Source organism: Periophthalmus magnuspinnatus, chromosome 11 (genome assembly GCF_009829125.3).
Source record: "Periophthalmus magnuspinnatus isolate fPerMag1 chromosome 11, fPerMag1.2.pri, whole genome shotgun sequence".
Taxonomy (NCBI): Eukaryota; Metazoa; Chordata; class Actinopteri; order Gobiiformes; family Gobiidae; genus Periophthalmus; species Periophthalmus magnuspinnatus.
In genome coordinates, this window is record NC_047136.2 from 20,068,958 (window position 1) to 20,096,681 (window position 27,724).

Consider the following 27,724-nt stretch of genomic DNA (forward strand, 5'->3'; position numbering starts at 1 on the left):
TAAATAAATAAGACTAAAGCAGCGTGGCTCTAGTTAGTCATACTGTCAAGATGGAAACAAATCCACCTTGCGTAGCCAGTATTATAATGAAAATCGCATACTAAAAGCCAGCACAGTCGTAATGTGTCGCGTTAGTTACTCAAAAAAGCATTTACAAAATCATAAAGACGTAGATTATTAAGTAAGGATATGGAAAATCACGTGTGTAATCCAAATAACCCTGTTTAAAGCACCTTGCTGTTGGCATCTCTCTCTCACCGCGTACTAGCCTTACGCCTGTTAAAATGCAACCTGTCACGAATAATTACTGCGTATTAGAGTGTACTTACAGCCCAAAGCAGAGATGAGGTCCCCTGCTCCGTGTTTACCCCCCGGGAGCCGTGTCACCGTCGCACTTTCGATGTCTTGGGCAGTAAATTGGGTCAGTGTTCCTCTGGCATGTTCAGCTGATGCGACTCCACTGCCAAACCACAGCTACATACAACTTCCTGCGGGGACTGGGTTTTCACAATAAAAGCACACATTACGTTTTCCTTTTTAACTTTCCCTTTTTTATGTATGTATGTTTTAATACAAATTAATAAATAAAAATACATTAGTAAGTGAATAAATGTAGAAGAAGTAAGCTCATATAAATTATAATACATCAAAGAACTATGCATACGTGTACATATTAATTAATAATATAATTAACGACATTTTCCCCGAAAACCAGAAAAATAAAGTACACAATTTTCCATAAAATGTAATTACTCAGAGTATTTTATAAGTACATCCCAGTTAAATTTGCCCAATTTAAAAATTTGTTAAAGCCATGGACTGTAAAAATAAATATAATATGAAATGCTATGTAAGATATCCGGTTGTCCTTCGCCACCTGCTGTCCGTTGTTAAGGCAACAGCTGCGACGCAATATATTGGCTATTTCACTCTTTTTTACCGATATCTTTGAGTTGTTGTGGCCTATGAAACTTATATTAAGTTAAAAATAAAATTAGACAATATGAGTGTCAGTGTCTAGTCGCAGTACGAATAAAAATTATGATTATTCATCGTATTCCATATTGGTCTTCTCGACCCAAAATGGCGACGGTGACGTTTTAACAACACTTGCTCCCATTGGTCTACTCATGTTAAAAGCTAATTTCTATTGGCTACTTAGCGATTATTTTGACACACGTATACGGAAGGCATGTCCAACGAATCCACCGCGTGAAAGTTAGGAGAGAAGAGTAAACAGTGAGACATTCATAATTTTAAAGTTTATCATGAATATTTGAACGAATTTATTACTTGTATTTACTAAGAAGAGTCGGTTGGAACGCAAAATAATTTAGTAATTTCACTGACAACGGCGTTTTAGAGTGATGCACGTGGCATATGGAGTAATATTTTGACCTTTCTTGCTTTTATGTTATAGTTGTCAAAGTAATGATGGCTGAGAGCGGTGAAGCGAACGGGAAAGATGAACAGGGCGGAGGTAAAGAAGGAGAAAGTGCAGAAGATGGAGGTTTGAGTGATGCTCAGAGAGAGGTGCTGGAGAGGTGTCTTCATGCGCTCAAACACGCCAAGAATGACAGCCACACACTGGCTGCACTTCTGCTGGTGAGTGGAGGGGACTGTGTAACTTTTCTCATGGTTGTCTCCATGGCTCTTTTACTGTTTTGCCCGGAATGTTCCACAGTATGGCATTAAGCTTGTGAATTTCAATGGAGACGAGCAGGGGGCACCTCGAAGCCACGTTACAGGTCAGATCTGTGGAGAGGTGACCCTGCTCATAGAAAGAAGACAGATTCTCCACCAGAAAAGTTACATAGTGCACCCTAAGTAATATTTCTGTGTATATGGAATAGAAAGCTATTATCTGATGATAACTGCAAGAAAATGTTTTATTTCTCATATGCACATGTGTATCTAGAACCAAAACAAGTGCAAGAACAAAATGGCTGTAGAATACATCCTGGCTATAAAAAGGCTTTTGCGAAAAATACAAACATATTTTATACCCAAAAACTTGCATACCGGTAATCGTCTTAATGAATTAAGTGAGTCCATTGCAAAAGTTTCTTCACCATCAGTGATGGGTAAAAGATAATGGTGGTTTTCAAACTTTCTGTTGCGATTGCATTACAATTGTGGAGCAAAAACATGGTGAATGGTGTGAACTAGAGACCTGTCACCATAATCACTATATCGACTATCATTCATTTTGAGTATTTTTGTTGTTCACTCCTCCACAGCTCAAATTTCATTGTATTACATGTCCCTTTTATGGTTAGTTAATGGTGCATTCAGCTGTTTATTTGTTGCAGCTCAGGTCTTTTAATGAAGCAGTCTATTTTAAAATGTTCACTGGGAATATATTTCATTATCTAAATCTTACCCCGTGGCATGAAGTAGTGTCAATATTATTGTTTATCTTTCTATTTCTCTGTAGCGATATATTGATCTTAAAATGTGTTACGGTGACAGGTCTACTAGAGATTACAATAGTGAAACCAAAGTAAATATATTTGAAATGTTCATGTCTTCATTTGAGTTTGTCTGGGTTCCTATTTTCAGATCACTCGTCTGTGTCCTGCAAGCCAGTTGGACCAGTCCACTCTGAGGCGTATTTTCGAAGCAGTCGGTTTGAATCTTCCGGCTCGGCTCCTGGTCACAGCCATCAGAGGCAGCAGTGAGAGCTCAGGTCTAGCCCCAAATGAGCTCCTCTCCCTGGGCACCGCTCTCCTGGCCGCCCTGAGCACTGATCCGGACATGGCTTACAAACCACAACTCCTCACCACTATCCCCATTCTACTACAAATACTCTCCAATGGACTAAACCAGCAAAAGCAAGAAAATGGCAATCAGGCGGGAGAAGCTAAGGGAAGTCTGAAAAGCCAAAATTCAGAAAGCAGTTTAGCAAAAAATGAGCAAAATGGAGATGACACCAGCACACAAAATGGTCAGTCTACAACTCAGTCTTACTCCAAAATAGACGAAGCTATTGCTGCAGACTGCTACCAAGTTTTATATTCAGTTTGTGCATTACCGCTTGGTCCAGAACAGCTTTTGAACCGAGGGGCTGTTCGTGCATTGTGCCTGGCTATAGAGCAAAACCAGATTTTAAGCTGTGAGAAGGGGACTCCTCTTTTGGGATGCCTGCTTTCTGGAAAAACAAAAGAAAAAGCATGGAACAAGAATCCAAATGAACTGTTTCGCTTATTCACAAAGCTGACAAAAGACTTCACACAAGCTTCAGAGAAAGATCAACTAGAAATGTGCACGAAATTGGTTCAGTTTTTGCCTCCAGTCGGATCAAATCTAGAAAATGAGAAACTAAAAGATGTCATTAGCCAGATATGGGGAGTTCTAAGGCCGATGTTGCAGTCTAAGTTGACACCGAAACAGATAGGTCCAGTTTTGGTGCTGGGGGCTTGCCTTTTAGATGTCTGTGGATGGGAACCAGTGGGACCGCCGAAGTTGTGCTGTTTGTTGGTGAATCGCGCTTGTGTGGAGGTCAGGATGGGCCTTGAGGAACCACCAGGACAGCAGCTCAGTCCTGAGACACAGCACACACTCACAGGTACGTTTAGGTGAAAAAGTGAAACGATATAAACCTCGTTTCCATAAGGCTGGTACGGGGCGGGGGAGGACTCTGGAGTGTCCTAGCGATAACCAATTTTACACTGTTTATTTATTTATTTATTTTTTATTCATTTATTTAATGTACGACAGAAACATGGTTACCAGTCATATACAATGGTGACAAGTGGAGATAAGGCACAACTAGACGTCACTAGACGTCACTAGACGTCACTAGACGTCACTAGACGTCACTAGACGTCACTAGACGTCACTAGACGTCACTAGACGTCACTAGACGTCACTAGACGTCACTTGACGTAACATGGTTTGTCGATGAGACGTTCTAGTACTAATAATTTGTGAGAAAAGATATAGAGAATGTAAATGGGGGAAAAATGAATAAATAAAATAAGTGAAAGAAAGAAAAAATAAATGAATAATAATAATGCTGTTAATAATATAAAAACAAATAGTGAAGCCCATTTTTTTTGGTCTTTGTTTCAGTTGATGTGGACTGCACTATATTAGTATATTCTTATAATACGTATAATAATAGTTTTAGCTTGGTGTTTTCATGGAGATGTGTTATTGCATTGCTCAGAATGTTCCAGAGTATGGCATTTATCTCCAGGGAGGCAAGCAGGTGGGCGAGTTATAGGTCAGACTGGTGGAACAGTGACCCCACTCGCAGTGAGAAAGCTTGTTTTCAAGGCACCTTTAAGCAATAAAACTAAAGAGAAGAGATATAATTTTAATGCCATACTGTGGTACATTCCAGGCAAGCGGGTGGTGGACCTCCCATTAGAAAGGTTTTATAAAACACCTTTAAAATTGAAAGTAGTTTTTATCTTCATTCACTGTTTCTTTTACAGATGATTCTTAATTAAAATGCCATTGTGCTCTCAGTGCCTAACCCACCTTCCTCTGATTCTCAGGCTGTTACCGCATCATGGAGGCCGCCATGGAGAAGGCCTGTGTCACAGGGGCTGCGCCCTCAGCACAGAGCTCTGTCTCTGGGCTCAGTCTGCAACAGAGCAGGCAGGTCCTGGGGGTCCTGCAGGAAGCCTTCTCTGCTGTGGTCTACCACCTACAACAGGTATATGGGTGACATAGGGTTGTGGTGTTTATATGCTTTATATGGTGTATAGTATTGAGACAAACTACCAGTCACTTTAAAGATCGGTTTGGGAATATAATCTTTTGTTGATGAATCGTGCCAACAGAAGATTATAATCTTGTGTGATATTTCAGGTAATAGAATGGACCTTATTCAGCCCCGCCTACTTTTACCTCTAAATGCTAAAGTGGGGGTCGCATTCATTTCAATGGAGAATTTGAAAACGTTTTTTTTACTAAAATATCATATAAAGTAGGTGGATCTGTGTGAAATGCTCCTTGTGACCAACACGATGCTCTGAAGTCTTTAAGAAGCTTTGTGGAGCGTTTAGATCAGCCCCGTGTAAGACGATACAACCCCAGTGACAAAAGTGGCACTGCAGTGACTTCAAGAATAAGGTGAATAGTAGTGTTTGTGTTGCCTGTTCAAACAGGTGAGTGAGACAGACTGGGGAACACTGTGTTGATCTAGTTGAACTTATCTGAAATACAAGACAATATAAGGCTTTAGTGTATAACTACTGCTTTTCGTTGTTGTGCCGTTTGTCCAGGTGGATCAGAGTCGCTATGGAGACCCCTTTATTTTCGCTACTTTCCGCTCGCTGTGCTCTTGGTTGGCCGAGGAGACTTCCTGCTTGAAGGAGGAAGTGATCGCCCTGTTGCCCTTTCTGATTGGCTACTGCAGAAGTCACATGAGTAATGACGGAGAGCAAATGGGGCTCTCTGATTGGATGGACCAGATGTCTGTCAGTGGAGAGCGAGTGGGCTGGACTGGGAAGGAACCACTGAGGTAAGAAACAATATAAACATTTTTACATTCATACACAGCCAGGGGATGGGGAAGGGGGGGAACACAACCTAAGGACACAACAACTTGTCTTGCATTTGTCCAAGTGGGGTTTGAACCGTCCACTAACATATTCATTTTCTTTATTGGTTGCCCTAGAACAGGGGTCACCAACCTTTTTTAACCTGAGAGCTACTTTATGGGCACTGAGTCATACGAAGGGCTACCAGTTTGAGACGCTCTTCTGAAATAACAAATTTTCTCAGTTTGCCTTTAGTTATACATTATTAATAATGATAAATGATAATCATCTATGTGAACACACTGATCATGTTGCAAGACACTGATCACATTAATGATTTCTCAAAATAATTATCAGCAATGAGCAAGGAGGGAAACAGATATCAGTATTCAGCACTTTAACTTTACTAATCTTAGTAATTGTTAAATTTCCAGATGACACATCACTACATCTCATAGGAAAAGTGTCCCATTTTCACTATCCACTGACAAACCTTTTTAACAAAACATAAATAATATACATTGCACCGTGTTTCATAAAGTTATCGATTGTGTAATGTTAAAGAAAAATAAGCTTACATATTTTTAAATAAATCTCGGTTGCGTTGTGTGACTTTTTCACCGGTGTCGTGAAAAAAGCCTGTTGTTTACCCAAAGCTGCGTTTAGCTCTGGGCTTGTTCTGCCCATAGTGTGCGTCTCCGTGGGGAGTGCGCGTCCGTCCCCGTGGGGAGTGCGCGTCCCCGTGGGGAGTGCGCGTCCCCGTGGGTATTTAGTGTGGAGTTTTGTGAGACGTAGTGACGTGTCCCTCCACATTGTGCCGCTTTGCTGTCACCACAGTCGCTCCACAGATGAGATAAGCGCAGGTTTCTTTTACAGTCTTAAATCGTTGTGAAAGTGATCTCTTTATTTTCTACCATGTTTTGGAGTAAGAAACATTCAGCGCATCCTCACAGCGCTCACGAGCGGAGCACTGGTTTTGTCACGCGCACAATACTGACCTTTGAAGTGAGTAGGTCAAAGTTCACCTTAACTTATCTAAACTTCACATATAATGAACATATGTTTAAGATATTGTCATTTTTAAATCTATATATAAACGCAAGGGTGATAGCAACAAGCTATAGCAACAGAATAAAATTAAATTTTAGATGCAGCTCATTAGTGAGTTGTGCTATTTTTAGAGCCGGTCTGCGGGCGACTCACGTGGGGCTTGGGGGCGACATGGTGCCTGCGGGCACAGTGTTGGTGACCCCTGCCCTAGAACAACATACAAACAGACATACAGAAATAGGCCTTAAGATACAGAATGTAAAAAGGACAAGGTGGCAATGGTAAAAGTGAATAGGCCAGTCTAAACAAATCAAATTGTATTCTGTATTTCTCCAGGTATCTGCTCCCGGCTCTGTGCCACCTCTCGGCTGAGGACATACCCAGGAGGGAGCTCCTCTCCCTGGACACGCCTCAGCTCCTCGTGGGGTTTCTGTCTGAGTCCTGGACCTCTATGAAGGAACAGAGTCCACCTCAGAGGGACTCCAGTCTGGAGACTGCCTGCTCTGCACTGCTCAACTTCACCATCACAGAGCCCCAGAGAGTCAGGTACAAGTCTCCATGGTGACCGAGGCGTTTAGTTTAAAGCAACACTATGGAACTCTCCATGGATATACACTGCCTCACCAAAAAAGAGTTACCACCTGGATTTAACTAAGCAAATAGGTTGGGGCTGCTGCAGTTGGTCAGATCACCTGCAGATACTGAATGACCAGGTTATTCCATCAATGGATTTTTTTCTTCCCTGATGGAACGGGCATATTCCAAGATGACAATGCCAGGATTCATCTGGCTCAAATTGTGAAACAGTGGTTCAGGGAACATGGGACATAATTTTCACACATGGATTGTCCACCACAGAGTCCAGACCTTAACCCCATTGAGGATCTTTGGGATGTGCTGGAGAAGGCTTTGTGCAGCGGTCGGACTCTACCTAATCATCAATGCAACATCTTGGTGAAAAATGAATGCAACACTGGATGGAAATAAATCTTGCGACATTACAGATGCTTATTGAAATGATGCCTCAGCGAATGTGTGCTGTAATCAAAGCTAAAGGCGATCCATCAAAATATTAGTGTGTGACCTTTTTTTTTGGTGTTGACTTTTTTTTTTGGCCAGGCAGTGTATCTTTGCCTGGAATGTTCCACACTATAGCATCAAAATGGTCTGTTTGGCTTTTACTCAATTGTGTTATCTTTATTTTGGTTATTTTAAAAATGCCAGATCTGATGTGTAACTGGTCTGGTGACGTCACCTGCTCGTCACAGTGCACCTTTAATGCCATACTGTGGAACATTCCAGGCAAAAGCAAAAAGGCCTCCATGGAGACAAACTAGAGGCACATGTAGCAGTTCTGACGGTTGTTTTAGGGAAATTTAAAGGCAAAGGGCATCATGGGAGAGCTGAAGGCGTTAAATTATATTTTATTTTTTCTGACCAAAGACAAGTTTGATTTTATGTTTTGAAATCCAAACTTGGACATGTTTATAATGTGCAGTGTGAACACGGGAGGGCATCTGGCACACACGGGAGGGCATCTGATACACACAGGGGGGCATCTGACACACAGACTTGTCTGCCATCTCCATTTGAACAGAATGTGGAAAGGGCTGCATCACAAGGCGCCTGAACTGTCTTCTTTTTCATGTTGCAGGAGTGACCCCTGCTTCCGGGTGTTGGAGACCCTGTTGAGTGACACTCTTCCTGTTTTGATGCATAAACCGAGTCTTTTGGTTTTAGCTGCAAACATCTGCACTCTGGGTCTGATGCTCGGACGACTCAGGACTAAAACCGGTGAGTGGCCAAGAGAGAATGACCAAAATATTTTTACAGCCAGTGATATGTTTTAATATGATGGATGAAAAACTTTGCATTTCATTTTCTATTGCAAAACACTTTTAGTTTTATTATATGCTGCAGAACATTCCAGGGAAAACAACAACATCCCTGTGGAGAAAAACTGGTTTTGGACCCTCCATGTAAATCAGATCTGTTCTTCAAACTGTTCTGTTCAGATTTTTAAGAATTTTTTTGTCATTTCTTCTCATTGAGCTTCTAAAGTTGTTTTTGGAGTGATTCGTTTTTAAGTAATTTGAGTTATTTTCAAGACACCATTTTGCCGATCTACCCCCGTTTCACCTTCACCGGCACTGTGACGTACACGCCCACTGTGACGTATGCACTTCCTTCTCCAGTTCCAGAGCATGCGCCGCTTTGTTGTGACGTTTACGGTGGCATCAGCTGCCACTGGACACCGCAGTTTCTAAAAAATGTGCAAATTTTAACAATGATCCACAGGTATCAGAGATTATAACTATAGAGACACAAGCTCAGTAGGGCTGGTTTAAATACTTGCATTGCCCCCTTAATATCATGCTTATTTTTTTCTCTTGCTTCTCCAGACTCTGTGGACTCTTCTCACCACCGCCTGCTCTCTTACTCGCTCCGGTTCCTCAGCGGGACACTGACCCCTGGCTCTGCCTCAACTCCAGCTACGGTGAGCCCTGCCTGGGATCACTGCTGGGATGAGGTGGCCGAGCTCTGGAGGCTCTCTGTCCAGGCTTTGGGCAGCTGTGTGCGGACTCAACCATGGATCATTTCCTTAATCAGAGATGAAGGCTGGTTAAAACATGTACTCACCACTTTAGGACAGTCTACCGCCCCGCCTGACGAAGATACCCAAAACGCCCTAGAGGAGGCGTTGTGTGCTTTGGCTGACCAGTGTCTGCTTTGTAAACAGGAAATAAATGCTGCGATGCAGAGCGACAAAGGAGGGTTGAGCTGCTTGACCAGTTTGAAACGACTAGCAGCCTCTAAATAATCACACATATGTATTAAAAGCATTCAGACACAAAAGTCATTTCTACATTTGTAAAACCAGCAAACATGACAAGGATTATCTATGAATCTGTTTATTTAAATGTGAAAATAATGCATTTAATAAAGATAAAAATGGGTCAGAAACAAGGGCCTTTTAAAGCAACACTGTAGCATCTACTGGTTTTAGTTGTGTAATGTTGATTATAGATATTTTAAAAATGTTTCCTTGAGTACACACTGGTTTAGACCACATTTGGAACTGGTTTAATCCTGGTTTAGAGTTGGTTCAGCTCTGGTTTAGTCCTGGGTTATATTGTTGTTACTTGGTTAAGGTTAGGTTTGGTTGTAAAGCATAAAGTCCCAGGCAAATTTGAACTAAATCTGGTTTAGTCCCAGCTTTAGTTCTGGTTTAGTCTTGGTTCAGACCTGGTTTATTCCTTGTTTAGTCCCTGTTTAGTCCTCGTTTAGTTCTGGTTTAATCCTGGTTCAGTCCTGGTTTAGTCGTGGTTGGGTCCTGGTTCAGTCCTGGTTTAGACCTGGTGTAGTCTTGGTTTAGCCCTGTTTAGTCCTAATTCAGACCTGGTTTAGTCCTAGTTTAGTACTTGTTTAATCCTCATTTAGTGGTAGTTTATTTCTGCTGTAGTCCTCGCTCAGTCCTAATTCAGTCCTTGTTTAGTCCTGGTCTAGTACTGGTTCAAGTCTTCAAGTCCTGAGTTTATCACTAAAACAGGTTTAAAACTGGATCATTGCCTCAGTAGTTCTGACCAAAAAGAGGATCAGAAAGTGAATAGAAACACATTAGAGTTGTACATGCTAGAACTGCACAGGGACTTTCAAAACACCAGAGCCACACACCACATTTTGAGAAACACCAACCTATACCCAGGTTAGATCTACATCTGCAGAAAAGTGAAAACAAAAGAAATAAATCACTTATATCTGATATTCCAAAGTAAGATGGATGTTTACAGCTTACATTAAAGAAGATGTATTCAAGCTAAAAATATAACTTTACCAGTACACAGAGATGGAAGAATACTGAGAAAATGTATTTAGTTACAGAATACTGAATACGGTGCAGCGTCTGCAGTGATGCGGTCGCTGTATCGGTCCGTTGTGGTGAAGAAGGAGCTGAGCCCAAAGGCAAAGCTCTCGATTTACCGGTCAATCTACGTTCCTACCCTCACCTATGGTCATGAGCTTTGGGTAATGACCGAAAGGACAAGATCGCGGATACAAGCGGCTGAAATGGGTTTCCTCCGCAGAGTGGCCGGGCGCACCCTTAGGGATAGGGTGAGGAGCTCGGGCACACGGGAGGAGCTCAGAGTAGAGCCGCTGCTCCTACACGTTGAGAGGAACCAGTTGAGGTGGCTCGGGCATCTGCTCAGGATGCCTCCTGGACGCCTCCCTAGGGAGGTGTTCTGGGCATGTCCCACCGGGAGGAAGCCCCGGGAAGACCCAGGACACGCTGGAGGGACTATGTCTCTCGGCTGGCCTGGGAACGCCTTGGGGTCCCACCGGAGGAGCTGGAGGACGTGTCCGGAGTGAGGGAAGTCTGGGAGTCCCTGCTTAGACTGCTGCCCCCGCGACCCGGCCCCGGATAAGCGGAAGAAAATGGATGGATGGATGGAATACTGAATAATGCAGTAAAATGTATTTTGTGACATATTCTGGTACATGGAGTATTATATTCTAAATACTTACAATACTTTTACATCATACCCCATTGAAATGATAGAAAAAAAGCACAACATAGGATTAAAAACAGTTTTATGTTTCACCTGTTTGTTCTGTGTTTATCACTGATGAGAGGAGAATAAATTCACACCCGCCACAAGAGCAGATATTTATATTTTAATGATCCTAAATTGTGTAAACAAGTACTGCAATGTGGTCCTTTGGTTTTAGTAAAGTAACTGTACTTTGAACATGTATTCAGGTACTTCCTCACACTGCCCGTAGATGGCGCTGTTCCCTCTCTTTTGGCCTCTTCCTCGAGGCGGTTGGCAGCGCGCGGAGCCACAGCGGCCTCGGGGCCTTGGATAAAACCCGAGAGTCTTTTTAAAACAACAAAACACGAATCATGGCTAATAATGAAGAAAATATAAGGGTGAGAGAACAAGATTATCTTTTATTATAACGAAAAATATGACAGATTTGGGGTTAGCACGTGGTTATTGTGTCAAAAGGTTGGGTCGTTCTTTTGGTAAAGATTTAGTGCTGTGAACTGAGTATTGTGTTCTGGATGCTGTGTTCTAAGTGCTGTGTTCTGGGTGTTGTTTTCTGGGTTCTGTGTACTTGGTGCTGTTTTCTGGGTGCTGTGTTCTGGGTGTTGTGGTGAAGATGACAGAGGCTCAGTCCACTAAAGTTACATGGGAATACTACACAGTAAAAGTACAGTCTTGGGGCTGGGGTTAGTCCAGGGCGGTGGTCTTTAGTCTTTGGATTTTCTTTAGGTTCGTGTTGTTAACCCAATAACTGAGTTACGTGATCAGCGCAGTGTAAGATCAGGTCTCTGACGTTGTTTTAATTCGAGTTAACTCTAAGGCAAGGCAAGGGTTTAGTCCTGGTTTAGTCTCAGTCTAGTCTCAGCACATTTCCACTCCCCACTGAGGCAAGTGTTGAACCATTTCCACGCTTCAGGTTGCCCTTTGGCCTATTGATCCCTCTCTCTCTCACCCTCTTCTTCTCTCCCTGTCTCTCTCCCTCTCCTCCTTTCGCTCCCTCCCTCCTTCCATTCATCTTTTGGACCACGCGCACACTTTGAATATATTGAATAAACTTTTTTTCTCCTCCGCCTGCCCCTCCTCCTCCTCCTCCTCCTCCTCCGCTCCACCGGCTTCAAAAACTCTTCGCTTGACAAACTGCTGCCCAGTGTCGCCACCAAACTCGCTCCACTCCGAGTCTCCGTGCGTTTTCATCCAAAGCATTTCCAATTTACTCACCGGTGCCTCTCCAAACGCAGTGATGCTGTGGAAATCACGGAGCAAGAGCGATATTCTGCAGGTAAGGAACGCATTATGCCTATTGAACTGAGCCCTCCAAAGATTTTTATTTAATTTGTTTCAGGTTTGTGAAGTTAATAAAGACTGAAGGGGCGGGCCACACGTTTTCAGTTGTTTAAACTTAACACATTTCACATTGCAGTTACGTTGGATGCTGTCAGTCTATAAGTAAAGCTAGTATGGCTGATGCGTAATTTCGTGCCAAATGTGAGCTTCAGATGAAAACTATGCAAGTTACTGTTTTAAAACGATGTGTAAGGATTTAACAAAACTGGGATTAAACAGTAATAGAAATGAGAAGGTTATGATTGGTTGATGCGTAACGGCCGTGCGTAAAATGCGCACTGGATGGAGATGGTTACAGAGCATTAAAAGTATAATTTGAACTAAAACAACTATTTGCACTACAGTTTGGGACAGACGTCTGTGCAGTGGCGTAGTCTTTGAAATCACACACAATTAACCTATGAGACCGCGAATCGTCTTGCATGTACCACTTTAAGAGCAGCGCGCCCCGGACAGACCCCTCCCCTCTGCGCGCGCCTTCTTTATAAGCGGCACGTTCATGGAGAGACCGCTGGACCAGTCTCTCCTCCGCGTTTGTTGATAGTTTTTTTTTTTTTTTTTTTTTAGATCTGCGTGAATTTGGAAAAACAACACGACGTCACATGAAAATCTGATTACGTGAATGGATCTGGATTATTGCTTTTTTAGACTTCGTTCACGTATTTTTGGAGGTGGTTCAATTTGACGTTTGGGGTCCCCGATGTTGATCCACACGTACTCGGCGATGGTGAGTTGGAGACCGCACTTGGTGATGCGTAATGGTGTATCCAAATTGCGCTCCGTAGATTGTATTTACTTTATACTTTGATTTGTTTGTTTCTGATGATTATTTACAAAAACACAAAAATTATGCAGGAAATACTGACGTGTGTTTGAGTGGAAATAAGTAATGTAGCCTCATTATTATTGTTATTATTATTATTATTATTATTATTATTATTATTATTATTATTATTTATCTTAATCTAATTTTTTTATTAGAAAATTGACACAGCTCCATTTCTTTGCAAAATACATTGAATGCAGATTTCTTGCTAGCACGTTTACATTTTTGTTTAAACTACTCGTAATAATTACAAGGTTCAAAATATATAATTTGTCTTTGCTCATCTTAACTCATTTTAATACTAAAACATTTTGTTTTCCATCAAAATGATTTACATTAGTTACATTAGTTAGAAGGGAGTGAACAGAACAAAGTAAAAACACTTTTTGGAACAACTATTTGAGATGTTCTTGTGAAGGAGAGCTATGACTCTTTCTCGTGAAGAGCCATTTACTCTCTAAATGTTTTGTTGTTTTTAAGATGTCTACGCATCGCCTGTACAACAATTTCTTACTAACTTAATTAATAAAAATAAATCTTTCTCCAGCGCCAGATTTTCACCCAGAACGCTCTTTATTCAGCTGCAGTTGTGAGGAGACGCTTCAGTGCGTTCAAATTGTTTTATGTGTATTACACTTCGGTCCACAGTGTGAAAAAAACTTATTGTTGTTAAAATACTGTGAAATACAGAAGTCAATGTTTGTGTCATTCGTTTATAGTGGCAGTGAAGCGGTGTAAAGCCTCACCGGGATTGTCCACGGTGACTCCATTTAACTGCGTGCGCTCAAATCACTCAACAGCCACAAATACAAGAATCAAAACCAAAACACCAGTTATTGCATCCAAAATTTATCTGACATTTTAGCCTCACAATTAACCTAAATACACGCGTACGCACGTGTGTCTATACGGGCGTCCACAAGTGTGTTTCCACTGTTCCACAGCGCATCGACCCGCGTGACCCAGCTCCACAGACAAATCCATTATGGACTGGATGCTGTGCCAGATGTAGGCTACCGGGCCATGCGCTCAGAACGCGCCGAATCAAACTGTTCAGTAACAACATCTGATTCAAAAGATTTACCAATTTGTAGTGATGGAATTACGCACAAACTTTAAAACACCGGAACCTGATGTTTTTTATATTACAAACACGTGTTTTTCACTGATCATGTGACATGAGGCACACACGAGTTTGATTTCAACCGAGTTTGATTTCAGTTGAGTGTTATTTCAGTGGCTTTGTGCACATTGCTGTGGCCTGTTTCAAATGAAGCTGCTAGTTGTGGACTGGCCCCAAAGCTGCAGCCGTCCGTGTAACTGTACGCAGTGTGCGCACGTGTGAGTAAAAACAGGCCTACTTATGACCTGATTATTATTGTAATTATTATATCCTCTAACAACAGGATATAACTGATTTATATTGATAATTGTTGGTTAAAATAGGTAATCATGGGTCTGTGCCTAATTGTGCATAAACGGATTTAGTTCTGACATTATTAGTTCTGTCCGTAATGTTGTCTCCATAAACGGTATGACCCACTGTGCCATAACGCGCGTGCTGTTACAGTTGGTTGATTTTTGATTGCTTTGACCCAGAATGTTTTAAAAATATCAATCAATAATGTGCACTTATAAAGGACAAGGGATTTAGAGCAGATGCGTTTCAACATTTAAATCAATTTGTGGGAATGCGTCGGTTTGATATTTTTAATTTATATTTATTTATTTTATTTCAACGTAAAAAAAATCTCTGGGTCAGTGGTGCCACTTTGAGGCTCAATCAATACTGTGCGTAATTGCAGGTCAAACAGAGACGCTGATTTTGTGTTTGACTTAAACCATTTCGCAGCAGTGATGTTAAACGGTTAAACGTCTTGGATTTGTAAAGGTCAAAGAGGAGTGAGCGCGCGCCTTTGTGCTCTGACCTCTTTGTCATTGTGCCATCTCTTTACGCACGTGGACAGCTGCTGTCATGTGACCCTTGTTACAGGTGAATCACGTGACGGTTCAGGGACATTTGAATGTGTTCTGTACAGTGATGACTCTACGGTTTATCTAATGGTGCCCTTGTGCCCTCTGTGTGCAGGAGCGCGCGGACGGCCTGAGCTCTTCCCCTGGGAGTCGCCTTTCCTCTCTCTCCTCTCTGTCCGCCCAGGGCGCTTACTCCTCAGCTCCTCCGCTGTGCCACACCCCGGCCTCGGACTTCCAGCCTCCGTACTTCCCCCCGCCGTACCCACAGTCCTCACTGCCGTACGCCACGGCTCAGAGCCAGGACTACGAGCCGTACGCATCCCTCAATTCACTGCACCAGCACCACACTGCGCATGCGCAGCACCATCACCAGTCGGCCTGGCACACCCAGCGCACGCGGTCAGAGGAGGCGGGACTTCTGTCGCAGTCTCACCGCGCGCTCAGCCTCGAGCCGCGGCGTGAGTTTCCGTCAGTGCCTCGCCTCCTGCACGGGCTCGCGGAGGGGGCCGCCGCGCTCGGGGACGGGCCTCTGGGCATGCACCTGGGACACCACGCGCATGACGACCTCCAGGTAAGGCATAACGTTAGCACACACATACTGTGCGTAATGAGGACGTACACATGGCACGCGGGTCTAAACAAACGTGACCCTGAAACTCTCTTCACTCCATTCCACATTATTTAGGATAGACTTGAGTTTTCCCCGCGGTTTTACCGCGCTCTGACTCAGAGCGCACGGGCCTGTTACAGCCCGCCAGTACACCGCGGCCTCCGGGCGTTCATCCCTAAGGCCTAGAAATACTTAATCTGACCAAAACAAAAACCTGCGTCTGTGTGGAACTGACGCACTGTTGCGCACAACATTAACTAACCCCAGTCCCGTGTCATCACAGAGATCATTATGCTTTTAATTACAGCCACGCTCCCGGTTTTTAATAAAGGCCTGAGGGCGTTTTTTTTTTAGGTTTAATCAAAAATGATTCTGTGCGTAAAAGTTAAACCGCGTCATTTTTGGTTTAACTCATCTATCCTGCATTAAGCCAAATTCCACACCACACATCAGACCTTATATATTATTATATTTAATTATATATAACTATAATAAGGCAGTTTGATCAGAAGAGGCTCTTAGAGGCCCATCGCGTCCAGCAGCCTTGTGCGTAAAGAGGATGGAGTGGCACCTGGTGCATAAAGAGGACGTAGTGGCGCGGACCCAAAGCAATGTTTAACAACTATAACAATAATATTTAACATTTTGAAGTATTTTATTTTTTTTAAATATTAAAGATGTGTGGGATTTTTGTGACTTTTCAGGGACAACCAGAGGTTGTCCCTGAGAGAGTTATAATATTTTTTTTATTAGGGTACATCGATGTCATAGCGATATATTTACTTTTAAAGGGCACGTTTTCTGTAAATGTTGAACTTTTTTGTGGAATGTGAATTGATATAAATAAACTGAGATTTTCCTGAGCCGACAAACCGCATGTGAACCAAAGGAGCCAACACAAAAACAAGTAAAACTCGTGTCTCGAAGTCCGACCTCCGCCTGTTCAAAGTGTCTTTTGTTTAAGCGCGTGTGAAAGAATGAACGCGCCTGGTTCGTGGAGCGGAGGCAGGTGCAGCGCGCTCTTTGGGGCTTTTTTGTTTTAAACAAACCCAACCGAGACGAATCAATGTTACACGGCCATTACGCATACAAACGCGTAAAAACGAAGACCAAAAGACGCGAGCGCCAGACCCACGTGCGCCTGCTAAATGTTCCCTTTGGTTTGATTTATGGGTCACATCCTGCACCGCGCGCCAGCCCCGAGACCCCGAGTGAACACGCGCACAAAAGAGACGTACGTGAGTAAAAAGGCCCGGAGAGACACCCCCCCCCCCCCCCTCTCTCTCTCCCCCACCCCTCCTCTTTCCGCAGCTTTAGGAGATCACAAACTCCATGAATATGAAGTGGGCATTACACATTTATAACGCGGGGAGAGACTTCTTTTAGCAACAAAGATTTTCGTTTCGTTATTTCATTAAATACTTGTGTAATATGTGTCTTAAAACGCGCCACGTTACGCAATGATTTGAATTAAGAGTGGTGTCACAGTATGGAATATCGTAAATATACCGCAGGTTACCTTTGGGACACAGTTAGGCCGCTCTTTCTGTTTCGTTACAAAAACGCCTTATGAATGTGCTACATATTCTCATTTTTCAACTAGAGCTGCTCAAACACATGTTGGAGCATTACATTTTTATATTTGTACTGTTTCTTCTGATTGATTGTGCTGTTTCATATTAATGTGTAAACAGTGAACATTACAGTGGTTTGTCATTTATGTTTGTGAAAATCAAGCTTTTAATGCTACAGTATGTAACTTTTCTATAAAAGGGGCAGTCACCTGTTTGTTTCTATGGAGATGGACTGGAATATTCCAGTATGGCAATAGAGAAGCTGGTAACACTGCTATAAGCCAAGTTACAGATCAGATCAGTGAAAAAATGACCCCACTCAGTATTAGAATTTTTTCTATAGATTTTTGAGCTAACACTAATTCAATACACAAGAAAGAGAGAGTTTAATGCCATACTGTGGAACATTCCACACAAAGCAATGGAGATAAGCAAGAAAATGTTACACAATGTACCTTGAAGACTCATTTATGTTTAAGAAGTCAGTTGAGTGGGAACAGTTTTATTCTAACTCTTTATTTAAAGTTAAAGAAGTTAAAGAAATGTCACAGACTATTTAGATTTTGAATCATGTGATATTTGGATCTCCATTTTGAGTTCTCAGTTTGTTCTTGTGTTGTAGGGGCTGGATCTCCATTTTGAGTTTTCTGTTTGTTCTTGTGTTGTAGGGGCTGGAGGAGGGATCGGCTCTGGGCGTCCTCGATCACTCCGTCATTAAAAAAGGTGAGAGGATTCTGAATTCTAATTTAAACATTCTCCCCAAAGCAACGCTCCTCTGCAGATGGAAAGAGAGAGGGAGGGAAGGAGGAGCGAATGGGGAGAGAGAAAGAGAGTTGAGGTATAGAGAGAGAGAAAGAAAGAGAGGGATGAGAGAGAGAGGAGATAGAGACAAAGAGATGGAAAGACTGAGAGAGTGGAAGGTAGAGAGGGGAGGAGAGGGAGAAGAGAGAGAGAGAGGGGGACAGAGCTGATAAATAATTCTGCTTTTGGTTCATTTGAAGTGGAGGCTGCAGACTCGGCCTAAAGGCACAGTGTGATAATGAAGAGGAGAGGGGGATGGAGAGAGAGAGAGACACACAGAGGAGGAGAGGGAGGAAAAGAGAAGAGAGAGGCAGGAGGAGAGGGACGAGAAGAGAGAGACACAGAGGAGGAAGAGAGGAGAAGATATATATATATATATATATATATATATATATATATATATATATATATATATATATATATATATATACATATACACACACACACACACAGACATCATGCTTGTACTTTTGTCAAAACCAAGTGACATAAGTGACATTTATACTTGAATGATTGGAATATAGATGTTTTGTGTCACTGTGGGAGCTGACGTGTTTTACATTTTGATGAAGGTTATAATTTTACTTCCTGGTTGGACATGATGTAACAAAGGTTACCTAGCCACCATAATGTAAACAGGAGCCAAATAGTTTCAACTAATAAAAAGTAAATGACCTTAAATCTCCTCTTGAGCCTAAACTGGGTTTTGTGTTGACGACCAAGGCAGAGGGATTTTGTTTCACACCAGCACTGCTTCTGTATTTTTGACTTTTCTTCACAAACTGACACTGAACTGATTTAAAACTATGATAAATATTTATCACAGGTTCTATTCACCAAACCCAGTCACAATTAGACAAACATGAGCCCTGCACTTTAAAATCTGCTCATGAGCTGTGTTTCTTAAAGCGTTTCCTAAGTTCCGCCTCTTTTACTTCTCAAACCAGACAAAACCCATCTGCTTTTCAGGTATGGCAGCTCCTCCCAAACAAATATATTTTTAGCTGCGTGTCGGCACTGCTGCTCGTCGTGTGCTTTCAATTAAAAACTTGGTCAAAGTTAGCGTTGTCGTTAGCATACTTTTGCTTGTTTAGAAGTTAGCGAGTGAGAATTGGTTTGGTGGAGGTGAGATTTGTTTGTGAATGCGCCGCTAACCTCCTGCAGCTCCCAGCTCCACATTTAGAGCCGACGACTTCATCAGCTCATATTTAAGTTCACAGGCGCCGCAGACGGAGCCGAGGCAGAACGCGGCGTTATAAAAACATTTAGAGAGAGTCAAGTTTGAAATAAATCCACAAAAACATCGTTAGCGAACACAGGGGGTGCCGCGTATATTTGGAACACATGAAATGTAGACAAACAGAGAAGTTACGCTATTAAAGCTGCACTGTGGAACTTTTCTGGTACCTGCTTGTTTCCATGAAGATACTATCACTTTGTTTGGAATGTTCTGCAGTATGGCATTAAACGTATCTATCACCATGGAGATAAGATGACTGCAGCAGGTGTAGCATGGACGCTCCCCTACCAGAAATGTTACATAGTGCACCTTTAACCATTAGAAATAACAGTCTCTGGATTGTGGCATTATAAGCTTACCTCTCATGATGGAGACAAGCAAGAGACACCACAAGGCCAAGTTACATGTCAGATCTGTGGAGAGGTGAGCCAGGTCATAGTAAGAACACATTTTTTAAGGTATGTCTGAGCAGCAAAAACACCTGGGACAAAATAAATGCTAGACAGATACATGTAAAGCAATAACATTGTCACGGAGACAAGCAGGTGGTGGACCAGAAAAGTTACTCAGTGTGTCTTTAAACAAGTGTATTTTATGAATTCTCACAAAATAACTCTTGTCCCTCCCTCTCTTTCCTCTCTCTCCTCTATCTCTCCCCTCTCTCTCCTCCTCTCTTACCTCCCTCTTCTCCCTCTCATTCCTCTCTCACTCCTCCCTCTCCTCTCTCTTCTCCCACTCTTTCCACTCTCTCTCCTCCCTCTCTTTCTTCCTTCCCTCTTTCCACAGTCCCGATCCCGTCTAAGTTGAATGGTTCATCATTCTCGTCGCTCTCCTCTTTGGGGAAGGAGAGTTTTGGGATGGGTGCCGTGTCTAATCCTGCGGAGGTCTTCTGCTCGGTCCCTGGACGCCTCTCTCTCCTCAGCTCCACCTCCAAATACAAAGTGACGGTGGGGGAAGTGCAGAGGAGGCTGTCTCCTCCTGAGTGTCTGAACGCATCTCTGCTCGGTGGAGTGCTGCGCAGGTGAGACTGGACCGGGGGATAGTCATAAAGGATCTGGATGGAGCAGGGTTCACACATGCCCTGGAAAATAATTGGGCTGTTTTTCAGACATGGAAACACTGGAAATTGAGATAAAAAGTCCTGGAAAATATATATTTAGTCCTTGAAATCCCTCTTTTTGCTTTGAAAAATCTCCAAACTCCACCGCAGGACTGTGTTTGTGTTTTATACGGGTGACCTCAGGGACACAGCACCACCCTCTCCACCCTCTCCACCCTCTCCACCCTCTCCACACTGACACTGTCCTCTCCACTCTGACAATGTCCTCTCCACGCTGACACTGTCCAAATGTTCTCAGTCTAATCCCAGTTCAACACAAAAAGCACATGAACATAATGACAGTGTTTGCTTTGCAGTGATTCTTTTGCAGTTTTAGTAGAAAAATGGGTCATGTGTTTTTAGACTTAATTACATCATTAAAAAAGATCCTGGAAAAGTCCTGGAAAGATTTCAAATTGTGGGAGCCCTGTGTAGTCTGCACTCTTACTGTTTAAATAGACTCTACAATCCCATCTAAACCTTTGTGTCCAGAGCCTTGACCTGCAGATAGAGACACATACGACTCTCATTCTCAGTATATGGACAGGCCTCTCTGCCTGAGCTGCAGAGGCTGCACTAGCTCTGATTCACACTGTGCTCATACCAGGAGAGACTAAACCATGTTTCTGATCTCCGTTTACTCTGGCGTTGTTTCCTTCCTCCCTCTCTCTTCTCTCCTCCCTCTCCCTCTCCTATCTCTTCTCTCCTCTTTCTCCTCTCTCCTCTCCTCTCTCTCTCCTTGCTTTGGCATTGTCTCCTTCCTTCTCTCTTCTCCCTTTCTTTCTTCTCACCTCTCTTCTGTCTCTCCTCTCTCTCCTCTTTTTCTCTTCTCTCTCTTTTCTCTCTCTCCTTGCTCTGGCGTTGTCTCCTCTATAGGAGGTTAACCACAGGCAGAGGTCATAAGAGCGAGTTTAGCACCTCCACTAATGCCTCAGTTGTGAGTGGCTGTTGACTTCAGTTCACCTCCTCACACTGTTCCTCCTGCTCCAGTCTGGAGTGAGCGGAGTGTGATGAGTGGATACAGAGGCTTTGTTCCCGGGTCGTTGTCTCCGGGTTGTTGTCCCCGGGTCGTTGTCCTCAGGTACTTGTCCCCAGGCCATTGTCTCCAGGCTGTTGTACCCAGGTCGTTGTCCCCGGGTCGTTGTCCTCAGGTAGTTGTCCCCAGGCTGTCGTACCCGGGTCGTTGTCCCCGGGTCATTCTTCTCATGAAGTTGTCCCCAGGCCGTTGTCTCCAGGCTATTGTTCATTAAAATCCGTCACTGGTTTTGATATTTGGTCTCAAAAACACATTTTTATTTTTGGCCTTGAAATGTGCAAACTCCACAGGGCAAAGTGTCCTTCTCCAAACAGATGTGCTGAATTGTATCATCATAAAAACTCTTTGGTGCTATTAAAAACTACAGCTCCACAAACACAGCACTGGGGTCAGAGCTCTTCCTCTGACCCCAGGGCTCTTCCTCTGACCCCAGGGCTCCTCCTCTGACCCCCTCTGGTCTCTCTCTCTCCAGGGCAAAGTCCAAGAACGGAGGCCGGTGTCTGAGGGAGCGACTGGACAAGATCGGCCTGAATCTCCCTGCAGGACGACGCAAAGCTGCCAACGTCACTCTGCTCACCTCCCTGGTGGAAGGTGAGACACAGACTCAGGCTGAAGCGGGTTATGAACCTTTTTAGACGTGAGGGCTTCAGAGCATCAGGCTGTTCAAGGGCTTCAGGTTCAGACACATCCAAAAGATTCAACAGAATTAGTTTAGTGTGACATTCACAACTCACACCTATGCTGTGAAATGTCTGCTTTTAATCATCCCTGTGTTTATGCTCTGCTTCTCTCTCTCCTCCCTCTGTGTTCTTGCTCTCCCTCTCTCCTCCCTCTGTGTTCTCTCTCTCCTCTCTGTGTTCTCTCTCTCTCCTCCCTCTGTGTTCTCTTTTCCCTGTGTTCTCTCTCTCCTCTCTGTGTTCTCTCTCTTTTCCCTCTGTGTTTACTTTCTCTCTCTGTCTCTGTTCAGGTGAGGCGGTGCACTTGGCCAGAGACTTTGGTTTCGTTTGTGAGACAGAGTTCCCGGCTCGAGCTGCGGCCGAGTACCTGTGTGGTCAGAGTGACCCCGAGACTCTGCACACGAGGAGAAGCATGATCCTGGCCACAAAGTGAGTCCGGTCTGACCATGTGTGTGCTTTGTATGTGCCATGTTAGTGTGCTGCGTGTTGGAGGGGCCCTGGGCTCAGAATGACAGCGACACTTGTGCCACACTGCCCCAGGGCGGACATGGCTCAGCGTGACAGAATGTGACTGAAGAGTGAATAATAAACTAATGTGAACACATCGATCAATAACACAACCCCTCTCTGTCTCTGTCTGTGCATGTGTCTGTGTGCGTGTGTGTGTGTCTGCATGCGTGTGTGTCTGTGTGTGTGCAGGGAGGTCTGTAAGGAGTTTCTGGACCTCATGACTCAGGACCGCTCTCCTCTAGGGGGCAGCAGACCGGCCCCATGCCTTGACCCAGGAGTTCAGAGCAGTTTGACCCACTTCAGCCTCCTGACCCACGGCTTTGGGTCTCCGGCCATCTGCGCTGCCCTCTCCGCCTTCCAGAGCTACCTGAGCGAAGCCATCAAGATACTGGACAAAGGAGAGACAGGAGGGAAACTACGGCACGAGAAAGAGCTCAAACATCGCAAATAAAACAAGACATGCAAACACCATGGATCCAAACAAACACCATGGACCTAAACGAACGCCATGGATCTGAACGAACGCCATAGATCTGAACGAATGCCATGGACCCAATCGAGCGCCATGAACTTGAATGAACACCATGGATCTGAACAAACGCCATGGGTCTGAACAAACGTTGGACTCAAACTCGTCTTGTTTTTGGCTTCTCTGGAAAAAGCTTTTTCTAACTGCAAACTCACTACATTAAATCAGCCCTTTTCTTCAAACTGTTCTGTTCTGTTCAACCATGTTCAAGTCGTTTCTTCTCATTGAGCCTCTGAAGTTGTATTTGGAGTGATTCATGTTTGAGTAAATTTTAATCATTTATTTTCAAGACGCCATTTTGTCGATCTACTATCGTTTTCACCTCCACCAGTACACGCCCACTGTGACGTACACACTTTTCCTTTTTTTTTTTCTTAATCAGTGATACTCGTAGGATTCGGCAGCGTCCCGTCGTCATTTTGGTACATTTTGCAGCTTTGTGGCGATGACGTTTACAGCAACGTCAGCTCCCATTGAGCACCGCAGTTTTTTAACACAGAAGTCAACGGACTTGTTTCTTTTATTAAGTCGTTTTAGATGAATATTCTGATTTAAAATGTGTAAATTATGACAAAATGATCCGCAGGTGTCAGAGGTGAGAACTATAGAGACACAAGCACAATATGGCTGATTTAATGTAGTGAGCGGATACACAAAGGTTCACTTTTCTTTGACCTCCACAGAAGTCTTTTGGACCAAGGATTTGCTTAAAGTTAAGGTAAATAAGATCAAAGGAAATTAATAACTCATGAATAAGACTGACAGCTATGACAACACCTTTCCCCGCCCACTTTTCCTATTGATTCTTTGCATCTGATGTCATCAACATGTGGTGCTAAAGGAAGGCACTGCTCTGTCTGAAGCTGTGCTAGATTTAAATCTGAGCGTTTTTTAAAAAAAAACACGATCTGGCCATAAAAAATGACTTAGCTGGAACTACAACAGGTGAGCTGCTTTGTTAAACTAGTCCCTCTCAAACATTACAGTCACAAGCTAGCTAACATTAGTCAACAGTTTTTCTGTTAGTCACTCTCATCTTTTTGTTGAAAATTCAATCTTATTAACAGAACCATGAACACTCGGATTGATCACAGGCTTCTGAAAATGTCCTCTTTAAATCACTTTTTTTTTTTCTTTTTTTTTTTTTTTTTTTAGTTTTCAGACGATCTTAAAACTTTTTGGAAAGTGTTTGCTAATGTGTGCATTGTGTCACCATGGTAACTGCAGAACATTTCACCATGGACATACATGTAGAACCCTCCAGCGTGATTTCACTGCAGAGTATCAATATGTCAGCCTCGTGCTCTGATTGAGTGACAGGTGGATTTGACCAATTACAGTGGACTTGTCCTCGAGGCTCAAAGAACACTGTGTTCTTTGAGGGGGTGATATGACCAGACAACAACGTCAACACATATCTGTGTTAGACGTGATTCGTCTGTAGAATGTGGTGATGTTCCCTGAAACACAGCAACAGTTTAACCTGAGCTGAGACAGGTGAGAATCCTTAAGTGGAGTTTGCTGTAACCGTCAGACGACAGATGCGTGAACCTGGTTTATAGCTCATATCTCTGTAATTACCATAGACTGTATATAAATGGACATAGCTAACCTGTTAGCCGCCACGTTCCAAACAGGAAGTGATCATGGGCGCACTTCCGGCTCCATCGACTCTGGCTCCAATTCACTTTCTATTGAAAAGCTGTGGCCCCTCTCTCTGTAACTGCTGCTGTCAGACTCGTCATTTTGATCTTAAAATGTTCATATTAACCCGCTCCTCATGATCCTGGGGTTGTTATTTAACTATTGTGTCTGTATATTAAGATATGAACATTATTACCAGACCAATCAGACGCCTTCCTTCCTTGAGATCGCTCCTGCTAGCATTAGCAACAGGTTTGATTGACAGCATTGCTAAGCGCCTGCTTCCTGCTAAACCAGCGGTGCGGGCGGGAAGGGGCATTACCTTCAACAGCCTCGCTCCAGATTGGCTCTTTGGTTGCTATGATACTCGCAGATGGAATTCCAAATATGGAACATGGCTGCAAATTGGCCCCATAACTGCTCTAGCATCAATGAGTTTCATTTGGAGCTGAACACTGTGGATGACATCACACTCACTTAGTCCACTTCTTTATACAGATTGTGGTCATTTCTGGGCTTATCCACCTAAAACAAAAACTGTCCCAAAGTTCAACGTCTTCTCTGTCTGTCTAAATAAACAAAAGTCAAATATTTTTTTCACAATCTCTTCACAAAGTGGAGCCATTTTTCAGCCCAAAGATGTGAGTGTTGTCAGAGGACTTTAAGACACAACATTAATGTGACAAGTTCGTGGAGCCAGGACTAAACCAGGACTAAACCAGGATGATATGTTTGTAGAGCTGATCCCAAACAGAAGTTTGGAGACTTCTCCCATAGGGTTATATATAGTTATATAGAGTTTTATAGACCCCACCCTCCACCTGAAATTAAGACTTGATAAAATTCTAAAACCTGAGTGTTGTTTTTTGGGTTAAAAACTCAGATGAACGAGTCCTTTTTGAACCGAAACATGGAGTTTTCAAAGCTGACTCCACTTATTTTTACTTGGACCTTTTTTTTTTTTTAACGAAATTTAATTCTGCTTCTATTTATTACCGTATTTATATTATTTTAATGTATTTAAGGAGTTATTTAAGTTCAGGTCTCATTACGACCTGTGTCAAACAAAGAAGCAAGAAGCCATATTCACATTTTTGCTCTTTAAAATACACAAAACCCATCACACGGGACATTAAAACCCATGATGTGCAGCAGAGGATGATGGGACTTGCGAGTTTCTTGGACTTTAACTTGTGGACTGTGGCTGGATTTTTATTATGGAGGAGTCAAAGGCAGTTAAAGGACTTATTTTGAAAAACGTGTTGTAACTTAAAACATTTTGTACTTTTGGTGTTATTACTGTTGTTATTATGGTATTACTTCATAAATGTAATCTATTGTTAATTAAAGAAGACTCATTTGAATGCAACTGAAATTTGTATTTGACTTTATTCTTGATGTTCCACAGTAAGGCATTAAGTCATAGTGTGAGAAATCATAGGCAAAGTGATAATTTCGACAACACCATCTAAACAAAATGGTGGCAAACTTCTCCTAAAGGTCCTGTATCAGACAAAATGGAATTTTGAGTTTTAATTATTTATTTTAATTATTATTTAATTATAATGTTGTTCCGTCCTCAAAAACAGACCTGGAGTTGTGTTTTGTTTCATTCACACATGTTTGAGTAATTCTTTATTATTAGTCTGTAACATCTCCAAACCTTAAAATGCTCTGTTCCACCTTGTGATGTCATGAAGTGGTAGTTTAGATTGATGTTGAAAGGGGCGCCATGTAACTTTACTGGTGCTGGTTCCACCTCCAGATTGTCTCCATGAAGATGTTACCGCTTTGCCCGAAATGTTCCACAGTATGGCTTTAAACTAGAGATTGACTAACGTTTTGTTTTTTTCATGGCCAATGTAGATAACAATTGTTTAAAATCCAGAGAAACCAATTAACTATGCAGATGTTTTAGGGCCAATAACGAGGAGGGAGTTTTTAATGATTTTTCTCATCTGTCTCTTATTTTACCTCAAATCGGCCATCGATAGATTGGTCTGTCTCAACTTTAAACATCTGTCTCTTAAATCTTCAAACTGTTCTGTTCAGACCTTTAACCATGTTCAAGTCATTGCTTTTCATTAAACCTTTAAGTTGTATTTGGAGTGATTCATGTTTGAGTAATCTTTAATCTTCAAGACAAGTTTCAAGACATCATTTTGACGATCTACCCCCGCTTTCACCTCCACCAGTACACGCCCACTGTGATGTACACACTTCCTTCTCCAGTTTTATTTTCTTAATCGATGTATACTTGGAGGATTTGGCAGCGTCACTTATTCATGAAAAAAGTGGGCTGCTCGATAGTATAATGTGCAGCTCTCCATAGGGGGCGCCGACAGAGTGTGGCGCTTTGTTGCGACAATGTTTACGGCAACGTCAGCTCCCATTGGACACCGCAGTTTTCTAACACTGAAGTCAGTGGACTTGTTTCTTTTATTAGGTCAGTTTAGATGAATATTGTGATTTAAAATATGTAAATTATGACATAATGATCCACAAGTGTCAGACATGAGAACTATAGAGACACAAACACACTAGGGAGGATTTAAAAAACAAGCAGATGGAATCACAAGTTACAGGTCAGATCTGTGAAGAGGTGATTATGTTTTTCAATGTAGTTTTGCTTCTCCTTTACTCCATCGCTCTATATTCCCATCTCCTCCTCATTCCACCTCCCTCTCTTCTTTCCCCCATTCTCTCCTCTTGCTCTCATCCTCTCTGCCTCCCCCATCCTCCCCTCTTCCCCCCATCCTTTTGTCTTC

The 27,724-nt window shown here is 42.8% G+C and overlaps 2 protein-coding genes across 2 annotated transcripts; both read left to right on the plus strand.

Annotated features, from left to right (window-relative positions):
* Positions 1-1,172: 1,172 nt before the first annotated feature.
* On the plus strand, positions 1,173-9,527 carry ncdn (neurochondrin). Its single transcript, XM_033975799.2, has 8 exons — positions 1,173-1,239; positions 1,421-1,605; positions 2,563-3,568; positions 4,506-4,666; positions 5,238-5,476; positions 6,882-7,091; positions 8,200-8,339; positions 8,948-9,527. The coding sequence occupies exons 2-8, from the start codon at positions 1,432-1,434 to the stop codon at positions 9,364-9,366; spliced, it is 2,349 nt and encodes a 782-aa protein (XP_033831690.1). The 5' UTR covers positions 1,173-1,239; positions 1,421-1,431; the 3' UTR covers positions 9,367-9,527.
* A 3,580-nt stretch (positions 9,528-13,107) lies between these two features.
* tfap2e (transcription factor AP-2 epsilon) lies at positions 13,108-23,234 on the plus strand. Its single transcript, XM_033975412.2, has 7 exons — positions 13,108-13,163; positions 15,352-15,807; positions 18,089-18,143; positions 20,248-20,482; positions 22,069-22,187; positions 22,564-22,702; positions 22,973-23,234. Exons 1-7 carry the CDS (start codon positions 13,137-13,139, stop codon positions 23,232-23,234), a joined length of 1,293 nt encoding a protein of 430 aa, XP_033831303.1. The 5' UTR covers positions 13,108-13,136.
* Positions 23,235-27,724: the final 4,490 nt, after the last annotated feature.